Here is a 13,267-nt window from a genome sequence, read left to right as displayed (position 1 = left end):
AAGACTTTACATTCACATTTTTTACATTTAAATGAATTAAAGTTAAATAAAAGTAAAAATTTAGCTGCCCTGGCCATAATTTCAAGAGCACCATGTAGATAGTGGCCGCCATATTGGATGGCACAGCTATAGACCATTTCCATCAAAGCAGACCGTTCTGTTGGACAGTGCTGGTCTAGAAGTTTCCCCTCGGCCAGAAGAATCTAAAATTTTTCCAGAAGGAGAGACGACTGACATGAGAGCCATCTTGGAAAGTGTCCCCTCTCCCTTGGTTTTCTCTATCATGAAAACAGCAAAGAGGTACTAAGGATCTGGGAGAGAGGTATCTAGAAGATTCTGAAACTCCCTTACAATGCTAGAGTTATACTTTCTGCTCTCAAGCCTGAATGTACTCATTCCTTAGTCTCGACGTTCTTCAAATGCTCCCTGGTGACGTATCTGGGGCCACACGTTCCTCCCTGCATTACTTCCAGTCTTAACAGGGCTTCTTCCAAAATTCAGGCATGCCAGCCAACAAGCCTTGGGTTCAGGTGTCAGGCCACCACCCACACCCGTTTCAGGGCATGGCAGAAACCCAACAGATCTGGCTTCCCATTCCAGCACGGGCACCTGTCAGCTGTATAATCCTGAGCCATAAACTCAATTTCTGTGTGCCTCAGTTTCCTCACCTGTAAATGATGACGATCGCATGACAAAAGGTATGAAGAACAGATGAGAACTGGGGTCTGGCCACGTGTATATATTAGTTCTCCACTCTAAGATACAGGGAACCAATTCCCAGATTTATTCCCTTCACAAATTAGAACTTGGGCACACCGAGGTACCAGATACCCTTAAGATTCTCCACCGGCCTGAAAGACTGGCTCTTTAAAATTGACTTCAGCCAAGAAATCCCCTGGTGGTTCAGTGGTTAAGACTCTGCGCTCCCAATGCAGGGGGCATGGGTTCGATCCTTGGCCGGGGAACTAAGATCCCACATGCCATGGGTTACAGCCAAAACTAAAAAATAAAAATTGACTTCAGCCAGAGCGTGTGAGATGGATTCTGTTGCAAATTGCTGGAAACGGAAGGGCAGTAAATATCCCGAGGGTGCAGGCAACAGGCAAACTGTCGCCCAGATAGATTTTCTAGAAGAGGAAAGAAACTGAGGCTCAGAGAGGAACATGTCCTCCTCAAGGTCACAAAGCAAGGAGGAGACAGACCTGGGATTTAAACCCAGTATATGAGTCTACTGGGGCCGCCCTAACAAAGGACCACAGACCAGGTGGCTTAAACAAGATAAATTTATTTTCTCCCAATTCTGGAGGCTAGAAGTCTAAGAACAAGGTGTCAGCAGGATTGATTCCTTCTAAGCCCTCTCTCCTTGGCTTGTAGATGGCTGTCTTCTCCTTGTGTCCTCACACGGTCGTCCCTCTGTGTGTGTCTGTGTCCTAATCTCCTCTTATAAGGACATCAGTCTTATTAGAGGCCACCCTAATTATCTCATTTTTACCTTGATTACCTCTTTAAAGACCCTATCTCCAAAGATGGTCACATTCTGAGGTGTTAGGGTTAGGACTTCAACACGTTAATTTGGCGGGGGGCGGGGCGGGGGGACACAATTCAGTCCATCACATAGGTCCCCAGGGCACCAGCACCTGTGCCCTTAGCCATCACACAGGGGTCCTCAAAGTGTGTTCTGTGGACCGACAGCATCAGAATCACCTGGGGCGGCAGGTGTATGTTAAAATGCAGATCCCTAGGCCCAGCTCTAGACCAAATGAATCAATATCTCTGGGAGCCAGGCCCAAGAATCTGCATTTTAAACAAGGTCCCCAAGGATATGATAGGGCCTCAAGTAGGACAGACGTACTGTCTACCCAACCTGGGCCACCTCTCCAGCAGGGGCTCTTTCCAGCTCCCATTCTTCTGCCCCACCCATTCCTCTGAGCACTTTGTCCCAGGATCAATGCCATCAGATGCCTTCTTTGGGGCTGTTGACTGTTGCTAGAGGGAACGGCATAAGCACGGTGGACTGGCCCCCACGAATTTCAAAGAAAGCTAGACCCACACCCATTTAGTCTACCTGAGTCCCTAGATGCTGTGTTTCAGAGCCACTTCTGACCTCAGTTCTTGTCTTGGTCAGCTTGGGCTCCAATAACCAGATGCCATAGACGGGTGGGGTTAAACAACAGACATTTATTTCTCACAGCTCTGAGGCTGGAAGTCCAAGATCAAGGTAGCTAGCATGGTCAATTTCTGGTGAGAGCTCTCTTCCTGGCTTGCAGACGGCCGACTTCTCACTGTGTCCTCACGTGGTCTTTCCTTGGTGCATGCGTGCAGAAAGGGAGAGATCTTTCTCTGTCTCTGTCCTATCAGTTTAGGGCCATCCTCTTATGACCTCGTTTAACCTTAATTACCTTCTAAAAGCTCTCTCTCCAAATACGGTCACGTTGGGGGTTAAGGTTGCAACCCATGAATGGGGAGGAGGGAGGTGGCCATTCAGACCATAGCAGTTCTTTTTCAGCCAAACCTTTTGCTCCTAACTTCAAGCCATCCTATCCTCTCCAGGACCTGCCCCCTCTGGGCTAGACTTTGCTTCCTGCTTTGGACAAACATGTATCAATTCCTCCTCCAACCCATACTTAGGAGTATGGTTTCATTTCCCATGCACTCAGTGTTTCAGTAGAATGCACCTCCAATGTGCAGACCAATGTCTATGGGGACCCAGACAGATATACCCAGTCTGTACTGAAAGGGAAGGAGAATGGGGTGGGTGATGAAGCCAGAGAGGGGAGGAAGGAGGCCTCTGACCCGGTTCCATAAGGAGCAAGCAGGCATCCATGGGTGAAAAGGGGGAAGAAGGGTGCTTGGGGCACAGGAAGCAAATGCAAGCACATGGAAGAAGAGGGAGCCCCAAGGAACTGCAGTCGTGAGCCTGGCGAAGTGAGAGGGCGCACCACACAGCTGAGGCCAGGCTCCTCTGCCAGGGGTATGGACCGAGCTGGCAGCTATAGAAGGACCAAAGCAGGAAGTAGAAAACTCTCTCTGGCAGCAGGGAAGAGAAGGCACTGGACGAGGCACTCTGGGACCACATCTACGGCATGGCCTGGGGGGCCTATTCTGGGGGTGGGTACAAGGGATTAGCATCAATGGCACTTGGTCCCCAGGGAGGTGGAAGAGAGGGGGAAGAAGTGAGGCTCCTCTCTTAGTGAACCTGGAGAGGACCGGATAGGACCAGTTTAGGGTGGCAAGGACAACAGGCTCAGGTTGGGGCATGTTGAGTCCGTAGGGGCTCTGGGAGGCTCCCAGATGTGGGTCCAGTGGGCACTGGGAAGATGTGGATCTGGAGCTTGGGAAAAGGGGTGGATGCTGGCAGAAGGGATGAGAGTAGGTGATGAAACCAGGAGGAGAAAAGGATGGAAGGGGGGCGTGCCTCTGGCGAGCACAATATTTAAGGCCAGGGAACCAGAGAGGGGACCAAAGACGCATAGTCGTACTGACACCAACACCTTCTACAAGCCTGTCTGGAAGCTCTGGGACATCTAGGCTAATTCCTCCAGTCAGTTCCATAGTTCTGTAATCCCAAGGACCTCACACATCCAACCACAAGATGATAAAGGGCTTCCGTGACATTTCAGGAGTCCTACCTCCTCGTGTGTACAAATAAGGATGGATACTGCCCACAGAAGACACCAGAAAGAAAACCAAGAGAAGTCTTGCAAGAACAAAAAAGTAGCAGATGTCTTCGATACAATGTAACTGGATATAATTAGGAAGGAACACCTCAGTGAGAATTCACCCCTTTTCTGATCTTCTGTAAGGAAACAGGATACATCTTTGAAAACAGATTAGCCACAAGAAATCAAGAAAGGCCATCAGAAAACAGGTGGAGCCCTGCCCTCTATCCCTTTGTGTCCAACCACACTACCTTTTTCCGCACCGTTAACAAACACAGTTTTTGGAAAGTACCTATGTTTTCCACATTACCACAAAGACATAGGAGAGAAGCGAGAACCTCCTGGTAACAGGCTGCTCTTCCTGAACACAAAACAGAAGCTAACCTATAAACCTGACGGGACACCACACCCTTAAGGAACTGAAAGAAAAACTCAGATTTGACATCAAATTTTAATCCTCATCCGTCTGCCGTGAACTCCAACTGGCACTGATATCCAGTCTGCACTGGGCAACACAGAACAGCAAACCTCGCTCTGCCAGAAACGAAATATGTTTCTAAACCCCTGAAAGCCACTGGGGCGCTCCCTGGCACCAGGGTCAGCAGAACACGGGAGACCCCTCCTCAAGACACAGACCAGGGGTTTCGTGCCATCTCATGAACTTTCCGAGAGGTAACCAAGGATTTGTGCCCAGATGAAAATACGACAAAAAGGGCGGATGCATTCAAAAAGAATTCTACACGGATGCTGACAAACGCAGTTTCACAAATTTTAAACCCCAGTGATAGGAAACCACCTACAGCAGATTCTCTTTGTTTATGGAACAAAGTGTTCTCAAGAACACTCATTTGCAACTCCATCAATACCATAACCTTGCTGTATGTGCGTTTCTGTTTAAAAACACCTTATTTAATATACATTGTTGATTCACTAAACACTATACAGTTCACGCCTGAGAAAAGCTTATCCAGCAGATGTATTTTCTCCGGAAGGTACATCACAGCCTTCTAGTACTTGGGACCCTAGACAGCACTTCAGAACTATGCATGCAGACCATGGTCAACCACAAAATCACCAACAAAAAGCACAAGAAAGTGTGAAAAACATGGCACTAAATACATCACAAAAAAGGACATTTTGGGGGAACCTTCCTACACTGTTGGTGGGAATGTAAATTGGTGCAGCCACTATGGAAAACAGTGTGGAGGTTCCTTAAAAAACTAAAAATAGAGTTAGCATATGACCCAGCAATCCCACTCCTGGGCATATACCTGGAGAAAACTCTGATAAATGCACCCCAATGTTCATTGCAGCACTATTTACAGTAGCCAAGACATGGAAACAACCTAAATGTCCATCAACAGATGAATGGATAAAGAAGGTGTGGTGCTTATATACAATGGAATATATTACTCGGCCATAAAAAAAAGAATGAAATAATGCCATTTGCAGCAACATGGATGGACGTAGAGATTATCATACTCAGTGAAGTAAGTCAAAGACAAATATCATGGGATATCGCTTATATGTGGAATCTTAAAAAATGATACAAATGAACTTATATACAAAACAGAAACTGACTCACAGACATGAAAAACAAAGTTATGATTACCAAAGGGAAGGGGGTGGGATAAATTAAGAGTTTGGGATTAACAGATACACACTACTATATATAAAATACATAAACAACAGGGACCTACTGTATAGCTCAGGGAACTATATTCAATATCTTGCAATAATTTATAATGGGAAAGAATCTGAAAAAGAATATATACACATACGTATAACTGAATTACTTTGCTGTACACCAAAAACTAACACAAGATTGTAAACCAGCTATACTTCAATTAAAAACATTTTTTTAAAGGACATTTGTTTTCATCCTTGGGAATTTATGAATTCACAAGGGGAGAGATGCAACAGGAAGGCAAGATGTCACCTTGTTTGATCTGAGCTGGAACATGCATGTCAGATGATGCCAATTTTTTGCCACTTGGTGCATGTCCAGGAATAACCATTAAAGCGCTATTTATTTTGGAGTTACAAATAAATTTTAGTGAATAGGGGAATTCACAAATATGGAATCCAGGAATCATGAGAATCTTCTGAGTACTTAGGTTTTCAATTTTAAGAAGATTGATCCAATTATAAGATACTTTAAAAAATATTTTAAGTTAATTTTTACCGGGGTAGAGTTGATTTACAGTATTGTGTTAATTTCTGCTCTACAGCAAAATGAATTGGTTATACATATACATATATCCGCTCTTTTTTATATTCTGTTCCCATACAGGTCATTACAGAGTATTGAGTAGAGTTCCCTGCGCTATACAGGAAGTTATTCTTAGCTATCTATTTTATATATAGTAGTGTGTATATGTCAATCCCAATTTATCCCTCCCCTACTTCCCCCTTGGTAACCGTAAGTTTGTTTTCTGCATCTGGGACTCTATTTCTGTTTTGTAAATAGGTTCATTTGTACCATTTTTTTAGAGGTATCACCTCACACCACTTAGAATGGCCATCATCAAAAAATCTACAAACAATAAATGCTGGAGAGGGTATGGAGAAAAAGGAATCCTCCTACACTGTTGGTGGGAATGTAAATTGGTGCAGGCACTATGGAGAACAGTACGGAGGTTCCTCAGAAAACTAAAAATAGAGTTACCATATGATCCAGCAATCCCACTCCTGGGCACATATCCAGAGAAAACCATAATTTGAAAAGATACATGTACCCCAATGTTCATTGCAACACTATTTACAATAGCCAGGACATGGAAGCAACCTAAATGTCCATCGACAGAGGAATGGATAAAGAAGATGTTGTACATATATACAATGGAATATTATTCAGCCATAAAAAAGGACAAAATAATGCCATTTGCAGCGACATGGAGGGATCTACAGATTGTCATACTTAGTGAAGTAAGTCAGAAAGAGAAAGACAAACATAAGATACTTTTTAAAGTCTAGAGAAAACTATAGGGATGGAGAAGGATCAGTGTTGCCAGGGGTTTGAGGTAGGGATGGCATAACGATAAAGGGATGGCTGGAAGGAGTCTGGGTGGTGATGGATGGGACATTTCTGTATCCCGACTGTGGGGACAGCCACACAACTCTATGCGGGGGCTAAAATGCAAAAACTGTGCACCAAAAAAAAAAGTCAGTTTTACTGTATGACCATTTTAAAAATAAAAATGTTTAAAGATACGCACCGGGCTTCCCTGGTGGGCGCAGTGGTTAAGAATCCGCCTGCCAATACAGGGGACACGGGTTCGAGCCCTGGTCTGGGAAGATCCCACATCCCGCGGAGCAACTAAGCCCATGCGCCACAGCTACTGAGCCTGCGCTCTAGAGCCTGAGAGCCACAACTACTGAGCCCACGTGCCACAACTACTGAAGCTCGCGTGCCTGGAGCCCGTGTTCCACAACAAAAGAAGCCACCGCAATGAGAGGCCCGCACACTGCGACAACGAGTAGCCCCCGCTGGCCGCAACTAGAGAAAGCCCGTGCGCAGCAACAAAGACCCAACACAGCCAAAAATAAATAAAATAAAAATAAACAAATTTATTTTTTTAAAAAGTCACACAAGAAAAAATAAACTTTAAAAAAAAAGGAAAAAAAATTCATTGGTCAGTACTTATGTTAAAAAAAAATTTGTTTAATAAATAAATAAAGATATACACCAAACTGATAGCATGGTCATTTCCCAGGACAGAAATGCAATGGTTTTAGGGACAAAGGGGGACTCTGGTTTTTTTCCTCTCTATACTTTCATAATTTTTTTGGCAATGAGAATGCACTACCTGTTATTATTTTAATTTGAAAATCATAAATACGGCTTTTTTAAGATTTTTTTTGACGTGGACCATTTTTAAAGCCTTTACTGAACTTTTTACAATATTGCTTCTGTTTTATGTTTTGCTTTTTTGGCCGGGAGGCATGTGGGACCTTAGCTCCCCTACCAGGGATCGAACCCGCATGCCCTGCATTGGAAGGGGAAGTCTTAACCACTAGACCACCAGGGAAGTCCCATAAATATGGTTTTTAAGTTGCAAAACATAACCCAAGCCACCCCGATGTGTTCTTAATAGAAATTAACATAAGGGCGGGTCTCAAGAGAACATCTCATAGCAGATACCACTTTCTTTTGGTACTAGAGACAGGGCCAGGAGCACGGAATCCTCGTTCAATGCCAAGAAGACTGTTTAAACAAATAAATCCAAAGATCGTACACACACAAACACACACACAGGGAGGGAACATCACTGTTATTTTCTCACCATCGGAACCCCTACATTCAGCACAGCACATGGTATAAATTTCTTTAATACAGCTTGCTCCGTAAAGGGGGAAACACAGCATCCCCGGGCGCTTCATTTAACTTGATTCATTCAAAGTTGTATCAGGGACCACACAAGCTATGAGGTATGTCATCATGATCCTCAAGGAGTTTGTTCTAAATCAGGAGTTGGCAAACTTTGGAAAGGGCCCAAGTGTAAACATTGTTGGGAGCCACGCGCTCACAGCTATTCAGCTCTGCCTGTGGAGCACAAAAGCGGCCACAGAGGGTGCATGAGCGAATGGGCATGGCTGCGTGCCACTAAAACTTTATTTACAACAAAACTGGCATGGGTGGGCAGGATTTGGCCCCTGTTCTAGATAAAGGCTTTGACCATATATAAATTAAAAACTGAGTGAGACAGAGAGAGTCAAGGGTAGAGAATGGCCCTCTATGAAGAAGGGTCTGATATCTTAGTCTAGGAAAGGAGCAGAGGAAAGGAAGAAAGAGGATGGGAGAAGTCAGACACAGGTGAAAACTCACCAGGAGACGGTGCCTTCCAGTGGGAGGCAAAACCCAGAGAAGTCAGCTGGGGTGAGGCTACAATTGGGAGGTGAGGGATGACCTTCTCTCGCGCCATGGGCAAAGCGATGGAGACACAAGCCAGATGCCGTGGGCAGAGCAGTGGGTGAAAGGTGAGAGAGAGCGAGGGCGGTGGGGACCCACTGGAGGGGAGGTTTGGCAGGGGAAGGCGAGAGGTAAGTGGTGAGTAATTGGGCCCAGGGGAGTATTGAGCGTTTATAGGCTGAAAAGAGAAAGGCTCCTGGGTAGATGGAGATCCCTGAACAAACAGAGGGGAGAGAGCAGGGGACCCAGGTGGGTAAGTGTCCTAGAGAAGGAAAAAGTTATCTCCCCAAATGCAGTGATTCTTAGGACAGTTGGCAATGTCTGGAGACACTTTTGGTGGTCATGACTTGGAGAAGGGAATTGCTACTGGCGTCTAGAGATGAGGGATGGCGCTCAACATCTTAAAATACACAGGACAGCCCCCTGCAACCAAGAGCTATCCAACCCCATATGTCGAGAGCAGAGAAGTCAAGAGGTTCTGCTCTAATCACAAAAGAAAGGAAGTCAACGATGGAGTGGAGTGAGGTGGGGACCCCAGGGGGCTCACCCCAATGACCTCTATGAGTAAGTGGGGCAAGGGCGAGGGGTGGGTCACCAGGAGGGAAGCAAAGCCTGGGAAGAACCCCAGGGAGGTGACCCGGCGAGTGGAAGTTCTGCTCTAAGGGTCCCGGAGCACACAAGAGAACACACAGGAGAAACATCCGGTGGGATCTGAAAGCAGCATCTCACACCTCAGCTATACAACTCACTGCCCACCCCTCCACCCCCGCTGAAACTCTGTGGGTTTTCCCTGTAATTAATCCCACTTTGCCTTCATTCTCTGACTTTGCAATGCCCCGGGTCATCTCGGGCCGGAGCGGATCAATCCGAGGAGAAATGGAGGGGAAAGCCATTGCCCAGGTCAGCCAAGCCACAGACTCCATGGGGGGACGAAGTGGGACGGCACACACCATGTGACATCTCTGAGTCCTCAGTCCTTAAAAATCCCATTGATTTCCCTCTACCCCACCCTCACCCACCCCAGCCAAGATGCCATATTGGTTGCTGTTGGAGATAAGCCATCTGTAAAGTTTCACGTCCCTCCCTAAACCTCCAAAGGGCATCACATGTCATCTCTTCAGTAGTATTTTGTTAACCTTTACCACGGGGGTGGGGAGGTTCAGACTCCAAAGAAGAACCTTTTATTAAGAAACCTTTTATTCACAGACTGGGGTTCTAATCACAGCTCTGCCATCTCGCCAAAGTTCCTCACCTTCCAAAAGGACAGTAAGCCTTACCTCCCAGCACCGTGGTGAGGATGAACCGAGATTACCTATGCAAAGTGTATAGAACCACGCCCGCTGAGTGTTTGCTTATATTCTCATTAGTTAGGAGTTATTTGGAGAATAAAGCAGCTGTGACTTGGACTCCTGGGGAGGACAGGAAGGATAGGAGTTGAATCTAGAACAAATATTTATCAAATACCTACTAGGTGCCAGGGACTGCTCTAGGCTCTGGAAATGTAGCAGTGAACGGAAGAAACGTAAACCTCTGCCTCTGTGGAAACTGTACACAAGTAAGAAGCGGAAAAATCCATCTACGGACCCCTGAAAGCCCAGGCACAAATCCACCGTTAATTACCAAAGCTACCAGGAACAGAGAAGCAAGGAAACATACAGGGGTGAGCCCACACACACATACGCCAAGCCTAACAACTGGTCTCGGACTTTTTTAACAAGACCCTAAACCACTTGCCACCCTCCTTCATGAAGCACGCACTGTATACCAGGGTGCTTGGAGACAGTGCCTAACTGGCAAAGGGGCTCAGCAAACCCGGTTTGTCAACTCCAGAGCCTGCGTGTGCTTTCTCACGCCCCTCGCTCACCGTCCGGGAGCTCAGGAACTTCAGTTTCTTCCCTCCTTGACCCCTTCCTCCTCATGACTGATCTTTTATGGCGAAATCTGAAGAAGTAACCCAACAGATATTTTGAAAGCAGGGCCTGAGCCATCATGGTGGGAAACCCCAGCTACACTCTCTTAAACGATTCTTCCGTCCTCGACCTGCAGCCGGGAAGACCTGCTGTGAAGCCCAAGAAGGATGCTGGGATTTGCCCCTGGTGGCTGCCAGCACAGGGACACTCAGGAGGGAGGCTTTGGGGGCTGGAATGACCACAGGTTAGAGACCTCCCGGAGCTGACAGGTAAAAGGGCAGAGGAGGAGGGTTATTAGGGGGGACATGGGCCGTGGGCAGCAGTCCAGAGCCTTGGGCCCTGGCACCACTGGAGAGGTTCGTTTTTCCCTCTGGCACTGACTTTGGGGCAAGTGAGTTATGTGTCCTTCCTGAGCCTCAGTTTACTCCCTACGAAATGGACCAACAACGGTATCAGCCTCAAGAGGCCGCCGCAAAGGTCCAGAAAGAGGGACTTCCCTGGCGGTCCACTGGTTAAGACTACCCCTTCCAATGCAGTGGGTGAGGGTTCGATCCCTGGTCGGGGAGCTAATATCCCACATGCCTAGCGGCCAAAAAACCAAAACGTGAAACAGAAGCAACATTGTAACAAATTCAATACAGACTTCAAAATGGTGCACATCAAAAAAATCTCAAAAAAAAAAAAAAGGTCCAGAGAGATAAGACCGACCAGCCCGTGGCATTTGGTGACACTAACTACAATAATCATTAAAGCCGACACTACCTCTGCTACTACAACTGCGCTGTTGCCAAGGCGCTAGAGTTTGCCTCCCGATATCTGGAAACAGAACCCAAGAGTGTAAACATGGACCTGAAGTCGGGGTAGCCATGGGTCTAGATACGAGGAAGAGGGGGGTGGATTCTACAGTTCCCCGCCCCGGGCAGCGTCACCTACCAGCAGGGACCCTCGAGGGACCCCCTCCCCAGTCCGTCACCCTCGACTCCGGCTCCAAACCGTCTGTGCCCCAGGAACTTGGCTGTCCGAGAGTGTCCAATAACCCCACTTCTCGGAGGCGACTCAGGACGCGTGTCCCGTCTCCGGAGCCAGTTGGGCTCGGGGAGGTCCAGGCACGGCACAGGTCCGAGGAGCGCTCGGGGGAGGCGCCCGTGGAGGGGCGAGCACTGGGGCAAGGTTCCTCCAGCCCGGGGCCCGCACGCGGAGCGTGGAGCCGCGAGCCCAGGCGGGCAAAGGCCAAGGTCAGCGGCTTCCCGCCCCCCGCGAGGCTGGAGCTACAGTCCCGGCCACCCGCCCTCCCACGGAGGAGGGCTCCCAGTCCACAGCAGGGGTTCCATTTTGGCAAAGGGTCCCCTCCCCACCGCGCTGGTCCCCGCCCACTCCCGGACCCCCAGACTCACCCTCTCCAGGGTACAGGTGGCCCGCGGCGCCCACCAGCAGCGCGGCAACGGCCACCAGCAGTGGCACGGCCGCCGCCCCCCGCCCGCCCCCGGCGCCCATGGCTACGGGAGCGCGGGGTCCGGATGGATCAGAGCGCGCGGCGCCGGCCCGAGGGGTGCATGCTCCAAAGCAGCCGCCCGAGAGGCGCTGGGGGCCTCGCGTCCTTCTCTTCCACGCGGGCGGCCCAGGGGCCGCAGCCTCCGCCCGGGAGGGTCCTTGAAGCAGCCCCAGGAGGGGCGCGCGGCCTCCGCCGCTGCAAATCCGGCAACGCGGCCCGGTGGAGGCGGCCCCGACTCCGGGCCACCGCGGCCCGGGCCCCGTCCCGCGATCTCAGGGCCCCGAGCCCGGCGCTGCGCCCCTGCCTCCTGGCTCTCGGCCCCGAGCGCTCGGGGGCTCAGACCTTCGGACGCGCGGACAAACGGACGCGCGGACAGGCGGGCGGGCACCTGGGCAGGCGGGTGGCGAGCGGGCGGCGGGAGCGAGGGCTGCTCGGCCCGTAAACAACGCGGCCCGTCAGCTGGGCCCCGTGCGGGCCGCGGGAAAAGGCGGCGCGGATTCGGATTCGGAAGGGACTCGGCGCCCGGGAGAGGCCCGAGAGGGGTAGAGGGAGGACCGACAGGGGGGAGGCGCCGCCCCGCCCCACCCGCCAGCGTCCCTGTCCTGGGCCCCGCGCTGGAGGCCCCCGGCGCGCCCTAGCCGAGGGGGCGCCACAGATCCCTGCCCAGCCGGAGCGCCCCTTCCAGCCCCGTGACTCCCGTCTCAGAGCCTGGGGGCGCCCCAGATGCCCGACCCAGCGAGACGGATCCTGTGTTTAACGTTTTGCTATTTTGTTCATCATGGGACTTTGGAAAATTCATTTTGATTTTTTAAAAATATTGCATTAAAATATTGTTTATGTAGGTTACTCGGTTTTTTTGTTACTCCCTTAAATGTTGTGCTCGTCTCCCCCTCGTCCCAGTCCCGCCAGCGAGTCTGGTCCTCGCGGGCGCCCTGTCCTACCCCGAGTACTCCCCAGCCCAGCGCAGGCCCCTGGGGACAGCCACGTGCACGCGCGCCCCGTGCGCTCAATGTACTGGAGGCCTGGGCCCCTCCGCGTGGTCTGTGGTTCAAGTTGGAGAAATGACCCCTTGGAGAACGTGCAGAACCTCGCAAAAGTGCAAACCGGGCGGTGGAGATCTTGGATATGACACAAATGGACACACGCAGTTTTTCAATACTGCAGACCCAGAGTCCTCTCTCTGGATCAGCCTCACCTGTATGATGCATGTGAACAATACCTGCGGGTCAGATTTGGGGAGTTGCAGGAGAAATAAAGTATGACAAAGCACCCAGCACAACTCTTGTCTGAGGGC

General features: G+C 49.6%; 1 protein-coding gene across 6 annotated transcripts in view; it reads right to left on the bottom strand.

The window, feature by feature from the left end:
- The window catches only part of INSR (insulin receptor), a 129,884-nt gene extending 117,470 nt beyond the window's left edge, over positions 1-12,414 (bottom strand). For 5 of the 6 annotated variants that reach the window (XM_060145384.1, XM_060145385.1, XM_060145386.1 and 2 more), the window contains exon 1: positions 11,876-12,414. In XM_060145384.1, the coding sequence (XP_060001367.1) occupies positions 11,876-11,975 (100 nt within the window). In that variant the 5' untranslated portion in view covers positions 11,976-12,414. Of the gene's footprint in view, positions 1-11,414; positions 11,487-11,875 lie in introns of those variants that run through there. The other variant, XM_060145389.1, reaches the window with a different exon arrangement.
- Positions 12,415-13,267: the final 853 nt, after the last annotated feature.

Source organism: Lagenorhynchus albirostris, chromosome 3, assembly GCF_949774975.1.
Source record: "Lagenorhynchus albirostris chromosome 3, mLagAlb1.1, whole genome shotgun sequence".
In the NCBI taxonomy this organism is placed as follows: Eukaryota; Metazoa; Chordata; class Mammalia; order Artiodactyla; family Delphinidae; genus Lagenorhynchus; species Lagenorhynchus albirostris.
The sequence above is the reverse complement of the archived record's forward strand: the minus strand, read 5'-3'. Positions and strand labels throughout refer to the sequence as shown.